At 32.4% G+C, this 11,995-nt stretch overlaps 1 protein-coding gene across 2 annotated transcripts; it reads left to right on the top strand.

Moving 5' to 3' along the window:
• LOC107619987 (pentatricopeptide repeat-containing protein At4g18975, chloroplastic) lies at window positions 6,155–8,656 on the top strand. 2 transcript variants are annotated; one of them, XM_016322212.2, is made up of 6 exons: window positions 6,155–6,502; window positions 6,584–6,666; window positions 6,776–6,884; window positions 7,006–7,149; window positions 7,657–7,869; window positions 7,981–8,656. In XM_016322212.2, exons 1-6 carry the CDS (start codon window positions 6,170–6,172, stop codon window positions 8,188–8,190), a joined length of 1,092 nt encoding a protein of 363 aa, XP_016177698.1. In that variant the 5' UTR covers window positions 6,155–6,169; the 3' UTR covers window positions 8,191–8,656. The 2 variants fall into 2 exon arrangements, with proteins under 2 accessions (XP_016177698.1, XP_020969348.1); XM_021113689.1 differs by having other exon boundaries at window positions 7,977–8,162.

Raw genomic sequence — 11,995 nt, 5'->3', positions numbered from 1 at the left:
AAAAAAATAATAATAAATTATATTTTATTCTCTAAAATAATATTCAAAATTTAAAAGATTTAAATCCTAATTTGAGATAAGTTTGTAAACCAAAATGTTCCAAACATTAAATAACATTGAAAAGCATTGAATGAAAATCATACTAACAATTGCATAGTGTCATGATTGGTATCAATGAATGGATATGAAAATTATGTAATTTTTATTACTTGTGTTAATTAAAAGTTAATTATCACAAATAAATGAAATAATAATGAATCTAAGCTCGTCGCGCGACTAGTAGAACCGGATAAGATCAAATTATAAAATAAATAAAATTCTGTGTCTAAATAAAATATTTATCTAAGTTATTATAACAATTTTTTAAAATTATGCGCTCCTTCTTCTTTTTCTTTTCTTTTTCCGTTTTTTTTTTCTTTTCCTCTTCTTCGTATTTTTTCTTTTTTTTTTTTTAATTTACACAAATTTTTCTTTTTCCCTTCTTCTTCTCCTCTTCCTTCTTCTCTTCTTCTTTCTTTTTTTTCTTCTAATGAAGCACATGTAAGTTTTTTTTTTCTTTTCTTCTTCTTCTCTTCCTCCTCCTTCTTCTTTTTCTTTATCATCATCACCAATAATACTAACATTTTACAAACGTCTTTATTAGTTCTAATTTTCTCTGCTGTTATCATTAAATAATTTTGGTTCATTTCTTAATTTGTTTCGATTCATCAGTTGTGTGTTAATTGTCTATTCATTTGTGTGTTAATTTCGATTCACTTGATGCTGTTGATAAGTATTGACTAAATTTTTTATTCACAAATGAACCGAAATAAACACACAAATGAATCGAAATTAATTCACAAATGAACCAAAATAAACTAAAAAATGAACTGAAATCATTTAATAATCTGTTGTTAGTGATGACGATAACGAAGGAGGAGGAGGAGGAGGAGGAAGAAGAGGAGGAAAAGGAGGAGAAGAATCTGTGTGCGCGAAAAAGAAGAAGAACGTATGCGTAAATTTAAAAGAGGAAGAACGTCAGCGTGAATTTGAAATAAGAAGAAGAAGAAACTTAGAAAAAAAGAAGAAGCAATACAAAAGAGAAAAAGAAAAAAAAATGGTCCTCTCTCTTAAATTTTCTTCTAATTTTGTCATTGTGATTCATTTTCTACGTCATAATTCATGAACTTTAGTGCCAAGAACAGAGGAGTAAGAAATAGCATTCAGTAGAACACAATAAAAAAAATTTAGTCAAACATTATAAATATATAATTTCCTTCAATTTATACCATTTATTATTAGTACTTTTATTTAAAATATTTTATGAAAAGGAATACTTATAAACTAGTATTATAACACTGAATAATCAATATATTCCTTAACATATGCCTTAAAAAACAGATAAAAATCCATATTCATATTATTAAATAAAAGCATTATTGAACAATTTTTTGTCGCCTGGGGAGTAGTGCAGCCATGCTAATGCTAGCGAAGAATGGTGTGGTATGATCTGTTTTGAATTATTTTGTGATCATAAATTCATAATGTGGTCATTTTGTTTGCACATACATGTTCTTGACTTGTAGACTCGGTAAAAATCATGCGATTACTAATTAGTGAATAGTAATAGTGTCATCATAATTACTAGTAGAGTTATTAGAATAGTGAAAGACGAACACAGTGAGTCACGTTTGAGATTAGTAGATACTACTAGTACTCCGAAAATTCATCAAGTTTTTGGCTTATACCAGATAAAATGGTGTGGTTTCATATAAATTGTTTTGAGATGCTACTAAAGCTTTTGAATTAGATCTTTGTTATTTAAAAATAATCTATAAAAAAGGTAAAAAAAATCTATACAAAATTTATATTTGAAGTCAAACTTTTTTTTAAAAAAAATTTATATTAAATGTACAATTATTATAATACAACTTTTAAATTAAGTTTAAAATTGTAGTCAGTCTAAAAGCGTCACTTATTTATAAAAAAATACATTTTAGATTATTATGTATGTTTTATTCGAATCTATTTAGATCCTACTATATGATTCACCTTTCAAAGGTTGTAAATAAATGACTTAACATAATCAAAATATATTATATATCTATCCGTAATCTTTATATCTTTTAAATTTTTAGAAATTTGAGTGTCAGAATTTTTTTAGAAATACACCCTACTCTTAGAGATGTCAACCCATAACAAAAAAAATTATTGTAATCTCGTATCTCGATCTTACATATTCCTGTTCCATTGTGGTCTTAACTTCACCTTCAGAACAACAATATTGTTGGAATAAATGATTTAACTTTTTAAGACAAATGATTTCTATAGAATCTCCTATTTTAATTTGTGTGAAATAATTCTTCAAGAGGGTGGATGTTTTCCCAATCTAATACTAACATTTATTTACTTCATCATATCCAATTACACTTACAAGTCTTAAGCAAGTTCAAAGTTAGGATTGTGGAAATAAAATGATGTTAAGTTGGAGCTACTTTCGTTTTGCTGGTAGAGCATGTTGGATCTTAATCACCACATGCTGCAGTAATAGTGTGAGAGCCGAGCCGAGCCGAGCCGCGCCGAGCCAGAGCCACTATTATAGTAATGGTAAGATGAGAAGGCGTGGTTAGAACGAAAGATATGTAAGAAAGTGTTGAATTTGGCAGAGGACGGTGCATCTGGCGGCTTCCAATTCTCAATTCCCGATGACATAACAGAATCTTGGTAGATCCCACAACCATGCATACCTGTCAACCACTCATTGTATGCCACATCTCCATTATTGACGCACGTGCTCTCTATCTAGCTAGCTAGCTAATCTATCCCTAATCTTCTAATCATTAGGTCTGCTTTCTTCTTACGTTCTCCCACGCTGTTCTCGTGCAAGTCTCCTTTATTTTCTTATCTCATTTAGACTTCAATTATTATCTTACCTTGCTCCCTTTGTTTAGTTAAGGAATACATACATACATACGTGCATATACCTCTCTAGTTATTCCAAGTAACTTGTATTTTCCAAGCAACAAGCTTAGTTTCCTCCGCGAGGGATGCTCTTACAGTTCGATTTCTTAATTTGCTTCCATCACTTCATCCCAATCTCTCCCCTTCATAATACAAGTTTCCAATCATGAATTAAACTTTAATTCTTGTTTTTCTATTGTTCAACATAACACTTGTCTTTGTTTGGACATCATTATTTTAATAAAAAAATATTTTTTTAATAAAAAAAGATTTTTTTTTTTATTTTGTCTCCAACATCATATGCAAACAACGTACGAAATTGATTATTCAATGTATATATGTTTTAAGAAAGGCAATTAACTATTCTAACGAAGATGTCAAAAATATTTTTTTATGATAATTTTTGTTTAAAAAATATAATTTATTTATTTAGCTATATTCTAAATAAAAGTAACATTTTTATAATATATGAAAATCAAATCCTACAATTTATCATCCAATAATCAAAATAAAATATTTTTATACGATTATAATTATAAAATTTTCGTTGGAATAGTCACTTTTAAGAAATTGACACTAGATGCATTTGAGATTTGACTACGAGGATGTTGTGATTATTCATTTATCCACTTATACGTGTTGAATGCATGTAAGCGAGATCTTTTTTTATGGAAATATAAAATAAGCAAATTATAGTATGTATATACTAAAATTAGTCACAAAAATTAATTATCAATATAAAATATATATTAGAATATAAATATATATTAAAAATAAATTAAATCACACATATATTTATACACAAATACATTAATAGCTGGTTTTAAACACTAAAATTAACCACTAAAATTAGTCATCAATATATAATATATGTTAGAATACAAATACACATTGAAAATAAATTAAATTATATATATATTTATACACAAATATATTAGTGACTAATTTTAGTGTATAAATAATATTTTTTAGAGTATATACTCATTTTGGAACTCAAAGAATTTTAAATTAGACATTTTAGTTCCCAACTAAAATTAATTACTCGATTGGTCCCTAACAATTAATTCCGTCAGTCACTTAGGTTCTTGACTTTGTCAACTCTAACGGAAAATAAAATGATCCTTGAAAATTCTAACATGGGACAAAATGATCCCAGACAATTCTAACAAGGGACAAAATGATCCCTGACCCCTTTAATCGAAAACGACACTGTTCTTCCCCAATTTTTATCATATCTCGCATAACCCTAACATTAATACTCTCCTTCTTCACTTTCACAGTCTTCTTTTCCTTCTTTTCCTTCCTCCTCTTTAGCTCCAAGATTAAGCCATGGTGTAATTGTCACACGTGTCGCACCTACCTCAACATGTCATGGACCATACACTTCCTAAATCTTTGTGACTAGTACATCCACCTCTTCTGCACTTCACCCACTAAAAGCATCCACTTCCACGTCTTTGATAACATCACCTCCAACCCCGACAACGTCCACGACATTCTCAAGACCAAGTTCCAATACAACTACTCCAATGGCACACCTTTCTCCACTCTCCGGCAAACAATATAGATTGTTGGACATTATGACATCATGAAAAGATTCTCCTTTGACATCATATGCAAATTCTCATTTTAAATAGGCACTGAGTGCTTCATTTCTTCTTTCCCGGAGTCCAAGTTGGCAGACAGTTTCGACCTCGCATCCAAGCTATTACAACGAGCAATGTCGCCATTGCCGCTCATATGGAAACTGAAGCGGTTACTAAATATTGGTTCGGAGAAGAAGCTGAAGGAAGCGATCAGAGTGGTGGACAATATGGTCATGGAGATGTTAGGGCAGAGAAGGACGGAGATGGCAATGACGATGACGAGTCTTAACAAATCAGACTTGCTGTCTAGATTCATGGGATCCATCGAGGACGACAACTAGTTGAGAGACATAAGCATTAGTTTCCTGATTATGAATTGGTTGAGAACAAGTTGAGAATTTTTTTTTCTTATGAACATTAAATTTATAGAGTGTGCATTGTGTAGTTTGAAGTTACAGTGTTAGACTGTTAATGTTATGCAAGATATGATGAAAATTGGAAGAGAACAGTGTCGTTTCTGAACAGAAGAGATCAGGGACCATTTTGTCCCCTGTTAGAGTTGTCAGGGACTATTTTATTCTCCGTTAGAATTAACGGAGTAAAGGATCTAAATGACTGATGGAGTTAATTGTTAGAGATCAATCGAATAATTAATTTTAGTTGAAGACTAAAGTGTCCAATCTAAAATTCTTTGAGAACCAAAATGAGTATATATTCTATTTTTTAATAAACAAATGAACAATAAGTAGTTTGACATTTATGTTATAGTTGGTTTGAATACCTATAAAACGAATACGTACACCAAATGGATGATAAGAAATTAGGAATATTTAATTTAAACCCTAGGAATAAATATTTAGAGAAGAGAGAATGAAATGAGAGGTGTAGGTTAATCCAAGTGGATTGAAGGCTTAATCATTGAGAAAACTACTCTGTTATATTATATTATTGTGATCTTGATGAGAACGTCAGCTAGAAAATTTGAAGGATAGATCCTGTTAATTACAAGTTACTATGTATATCTTTCCATCACTTATTATTGGTGAAAATCATTTCTATAACATAACATATATTCAATGTTTATCCATCTATTGTTTTTTTTTCATCAATTGAATTGGACAACCGAATTTTAAGTTGTAATTGATAAGATTTGAACTTGAGATTTTTGAGATGGAAAAAGAGAGATATATTATATAAACTACGGTTCATTGGTTCTATCTATTGTTGTTTAATTAGAAAAATATTCTGCAATGAGGATCATTTTTCTTCAAGTGGAACTTCCGTTACCTTAGAAGGACTTTGAGAGTAATATTCAGCAAAACTCTTTTTTTTAAGCAATTTCTTGTTTTTTTTTTCCTTTATTTTTGTTTTATTTTCTTTTAACCCACTAAAAAAAATTAGGAAAACATTTAGGATTATTGTAGTGATGCAAAATAGAACCCCACCAAAAATAGCAAAGCTGAAGAATTATTGAAGTGTAGTAAATGGATTCAATACTGTCTTTTCTGTCCTTTTTGGTAACTTTAAATTATCGTGGGCTAAATGATCTTTTATATTTTCTCCACAACACCTAAAAAATTGGTGATTCAAAACGAATACTAAAGTAAAAAATGTTCGCATGTTGGCCCAAATAGAAGCCCACTATGAACCCAATTGAAGCCCACCTTGCTCCTCGCGAGTCCTTGTTCGATCCTCTCTCTCAGTCTCACAGCCTCACAGAACTCAGGTCAGTTCCCAAACACTGCCTCCGAGCTCCGCCACGGTGCCGCCGCTTCTCTCCTGCAGCTGTTGTGCTCCGTTCTCGTCCCCCGAAGAAAACCACGATGCTTCAAACACTTCAAAACTCAACTATTTGCCCCTTTCTTTCATCAGCCGAATGTCACACTAGGGCTCAACCTCAATTCTTGCTCAACACTAGTTTCTCCTTCTCAATAACAACACTATCCATCTCACATAACGTTATAACTTTTTCAAAAGTAATTGCATGTCTTTCATGTAGCTTTATTCTGCTCAGAAAAAAAAAATAGTATTCTTACTTCTCTGGTATTCAATTGCAGAGAATTGATGCCTATTGTGTGTTTGATTCCTCACTTGGTCACTCCAACATTTCCCGAAGCAATAGTCTTTCAGAGAAGGAGAAGTAAGTTATTGTTGCACTTATTATTCAATGATATTATAGTTCATGTAATTTATTTTTATGTTTTTAACCATTTACTCATGCTTCATGTTACGATTCACCTGTAATTTAGACAAGGGAAGAAGAAGGAGAAAAAGAGAGTGGCAAAGAAAGAGCACCACTTGTGGAAAAGCAGAGATTCTGCTCAATCTGGCCAGAAGGCATTGAACCTTATTAGAATTGTATGTTTGCTCATACCAATTTTATTATTTTCGGTTTGGAATTTAGTGAGAAAAAATGAACCCTTAAAAAAATATATTTATATATGTCCATTTTTGTGCATTTTGAATCTTGGAAGGTTAGGTATCTCAGCTTCCGAATGAGAAAGAGGCTGTTTATGGGGCTTTAGACAAATGGACTGCTTGGGAGACAGAGTTCCCAGTGATAGCAGCAGCCAAGGCTTTGAAAATATTAAGAAAAAGGAGACAATGGCTTCGTGTAATTCAAGTATGTTATACTAAGCTCTTTATTTACTTCTGCAAATTTTGGGACACTATTTGACAACTAATAATTATGGTTTGTTTGTGAAGTGTTTATTAAATGTTTCCATGACATGGTTCAAAGCTGAAATTGCTTCCTCATGAGATGAAAGATAGTTCATGGGTAATTTGAGTTTTGACCAAAGCCAAAATTGTTTATATCAATCATGGTTTTGAGTTATTATATAAGTGAAGAATGGTCTTTAGCTCAAGAAATGGTCCCTCAGCTGTTCAAGCTGCAGTCTATATAAATTACTCACATAACTGATTTGGATCTTTAGTACTTTAATATATATCAATGTGCTTTTTGTATATTTCTTTTCTTTATTTATTTATTTTTATAATAATGTTTTGATATTCTTGAGAATGCCATCCAGCTTGAGTTTGAGCCTTTACAATGTACAACTGTAATGATATGTTGTTTTGTTAACTTTGTGAGTAATGGAAAAGAATCTTACTGCTTATCAATCCTCAGGTAGCAAAGTGGATGTTAAGCAAAGGTCAAGGGGCAACAATGGGAACATATGACACCCTTCTTCTGGCATTTGATATGGATCAGAGGATAGATGAGGCAGAGTCATTGTGGAATATGATTGTACATGCTCACACACGTTCTGTCTCAAAGAGATTGTTTTCTAGAATGGTCACATTATATGATCATCATCATTTGCCAGAAAAGATGATTGAGGTATATTTTTATTGTACTATCAATCTTACTATACCTTGATGCAAGCTGTTCAGCAATTACAAGGTTAATTCTTCTATGCTTTGACATGGAGCTATCATGTTTGTAAGTTAGATATTTGCAGACATGGAGGAGTTGCAGGTAAAACCTGATGAAGATACGGTCAGACGAGTGGCAAATGCCTTTAGAAAACTTGGCCAAGAAGAAAAGAGTAAATTGGTTACAAAACGATATGGGCTTAAGTGGAAATATATTCACTTTAATGGTGAACGGGTTAAAGTTAGAACAGAAGCTTGGGAAGAAGAAGGTCCATTTAGAAGTTGAAATTGGTGTATTCCAAATTGTTAATGAGGACACCAGTACACCACCATATTCTATTACCTGGGATCTGCTGTTGTTGCCGATTATATTGTTACATTCCTAAAGCTGTTGTATTAGAGGTTCACTAGTTTGGTTTCTTAACATGTTTAGAGCTTAGCAGCTAACCAATCAGGGGAGGAAGTGAGGAACTGAACTACCGTGAGGGATCGGTGCAGTGCTCCCAGATATGAAAATGTTGTATACTTGTATAAATATATATATTATATATTAGTTATGTATTCAATGGAAAGGTAGCTAAAATTTAAGAAATGTATTCATGGAATGTAAATTTTAATATAGCGACAGTTCTCGAAAAAATTTGTTATGTATTGTGGTATCAACAAAAATGTTAGACCCAACCAACTACTGCCTTAAAATGTTACAAGTGGATCGAAATTAATCTCTATATAACATCAACCGTTGAAACTTATTTTTCTTGTTTCCATCCATGTGATCAGGGATGCTTACATAAATATTGTCCTAATATAATGAGATTCAGTAATTGCAAGCAACAGACACTCACATATATGTGGTGATGATTTATAATCATCCTTCACCATCTAGCTATATAAGTATATAACTGAATTTTGCTGAATTGGGATGGTAACTGATGATAATATAAATGTGTGTTGTGGGGATTCAGGATTCTGCTAAATGCCAATGATGCAGGTACTATTACTCTTGTGATTCTGGAATGGCTTGGAACACAAAGGTGATAAAATGATCCAATTATTTATACCATTTTGTCCCAACTAATTTCTACATTTTAAGACTTCAAGGCACTACAAACTTTTGGTATAAAAATAAAATGGTTCAATTATTCATTGGTACTATTTTTCTTTTAACAAAATTGTTAGCATCATTTATATTGTATGTACTTGTGCAGTGTTGCTGCTTAGTGGCAGTGACTCTCCTATAGTTTGTTTCTGTGTACTCTCATTGGGTCAGCATGAAGTTAGAGCATGCTCAAGTTCATCAGAAATTATTGCATATATCCTGGTGGACCTACCACCATGCCTTGTAAGCCTTAAATGTGCATGTTACATGTAATGATTATTATTTCTCTGAAGAGTGAAGATTGTGCATTTCTGTTTTGGTCAAGACACTTGACACATGCTTTCAGGTCCCATGTCATCGACATTATCATTTGGAGTTACACATATCAATCAATGGCGGCATCATCTCATCTTATTCATGTCTTTCATATGTTGAAGTTACTTACATTTCGGTGAGTGTTGATTGAACATCTAAGTTGTTGTTGCTGTATACTCCTTCTGCCATGTTTGTGAGTGCCATAGCTTCTAGTCTTCTAGCCTCAACCCTTTTTTCTTTTTGCTTTTTTGACTGAGGTTGGTGGTCAATTTCCATCTACTCTATTATTATAGTAATTTTAGAGAACTACACTCTGCTTGCCACTTTTTATTTTTGATAGAGTTTAATGGTGTTTTTTCAGATCATAGACTGCTAGAATATTAATTTCAAATGTAAAATAGTTTAATTTGGGATTTGATTTTTGTGAGGTATAGAAGTCAGACTTTCTAATAAATTATAATATTAAAATATATCACTCATTTTACTTCCATACAAACAAAAATAGCCTCTGCTTGCTGCTTAATTTAATATATAGATATGGCAAAATGCCAAAACATTCAAGGTCCAATCGTGGGGGCCACGGTCTTCATCAGATAATGAACAGAGAAAGGCTCAACCATGGTTAACTCTCTGTGATTGCCTCTATGACTTGAAATTCCAAGACCATATGCTATTCACAAAGACATTAAACTTTTTATGGTGTTACTCTTGTATGGACTAAAATATATAGCACCCATAATTTCTGAAATATAAGCCAAAGCGTTACTTTTCCATATTCTTAATTCTTAATATATTATATATCACATGATCATAGCTACAACCATCAACTTGTGCTTCTAGTAGCAGTACCTTATCTGAATCATGCATGCCCCTCCAATAATAAATCAATTGAAATGATTAACAAGAGGCAATAATATTAGGTAAAAGACACTGCAACTTGGCTTCTTACAACATGATTCTGGTTAGTCCAAGCATACCATCCAAAGTAGTATCTATCCGGGCCATACTTGTTTGGAATCTGACCCATCTTTACTGTCACTGTGATGTTGAAGCTAATTTTCTGTCCAACATGATTGAACTCAAGAAAATTTGGAGTTGCTGTGATGGAAAACTCCTCTGGTGACTTAGCACTAAACATGTAATCACTGCTCCTCTTACCAACATTGGCGACTGTCCTCTTAATATTCTTAGTTCCATTGAGTCCGCTGATTTGTATGGATGGATAGCTGAGATCTGTTGGTTCAGGCAATGATGATGAGTTTGGACAGTTATAAGCAACATCAAAGTATTGAGTCACTCCAAAGCTACAAGTATAGACAACGTAGTCCATGTAAGAAGCATCATAAACTAGTCCAGGATCTGCTGCCTTTACAGGGTTGAAGTGTCCAGCATCAATTGCAAATGGGGTTGCAGGATTACCAGTTTCATCAGTTACCATTGGATTAGAAGAAGAATTGATGTAGTGAATGAGTTTCAAGACATTGTGATAGGACACTTGAGTGGAAGGAATGAAGTGAGCGTCACTTGATAGATCATTCCCAAGTTGTTCATTGTTTCCTAGGATGAAACCAACACCACCAGCTCTTTCAACTTCTTAATCCCTTTCTTATTCTTCCTCCTTCCCCTCTCATGCACACAACTATCTTCCCCTTGGCCTTGTTACGATCAAGGCTGTTGTCCAAACAGAACCTGCATATATCATTACACAAAACTAGTATTTACTTTTTTCTACCTTTGTTTGCCATGTCATATACTAATCAATATATACAACAGTAAAATTGAAAACTATGCATACCCAGAATGGCTAGTAGGCATGCCTGGAAATTCAACTTCTCAGTGAGCACCAATGGATAGAAGCTGTTTGGCATGTGCCTTGGAGTAATTGATCTACCCTGATATTGACATAGATATATATAAGCACTGCAATATCTGGTGCATGTGTTGTTACAGGAATATGATTGTGTCAAATGATGAGTACTGTTATTGAAAGTGATTTTTAATATCTTTACTTTGATTGTAAGCATCAAATGATTAACAAGAAAAAAAGATGTATTTGTCAATAACAAAAAGTAGAATGCATTACTTTTATATATTTATATATGTAATTGAGTTTTTCAATTTTCAACTTCAAACCCTTATAGGTACTAATAGTTCCTACTTTGAAGATCCTAGCTAGTTAATTAACAAGAAAAGTGAAGTTAAACTTATTATTACCTCAATAATTGTGCCATCTTGTAGCATAATTGGTGCAACAAATGAACGATCCACAGTACTAGCACCAACGGTGATGATCCATGATGCAATGTCTGACGAAGTTTGAGGCAAAGGACCACCATTCCCAGCACTACAAACGACCACAATGTTCTTCCTTGTCACAGGCTGACTTGTAGTCTTCCTCTTCATTTAGAGGGCCAAATTGATATTCATAACCTTGTACATTACAGGGAGAAAGAAAAATAGCATCATTCAATTTCTGTATCTAAGTTGCACAATTCTAAGAAAATTAGAAAAGTAACGTGTATGAGAAATGATTCTATCATACTAATTCACTCATTATTATGTGCTACTAAATAAGATGTATATATGTGAATGCTGCTGAAATGGTTCTATTATACACGACTTTATATATAAAAAAGAACTCGGTCATAAAATTTTTTAACTGATATATTATTTGTAA

The sequence above is a fragment of the Arachis ipaensis genome, chromosome B10 (genome assembly GCF_000816755.2).
Source record: "Arachis ipaensis cultivar K30076 chromosome B10, Araip1.1, whole genome shotgun sequence".
NCBI classification, from domain to species: Eukaryota; Viridiplantae; Streptophyta; class Magnoliopsida; order Fabales; family Fabaceae; genus Arachis; species Arachis ipaensis.
This window is presented reverse-complemented; position numbering and strand designations above follow the sequence as displayed.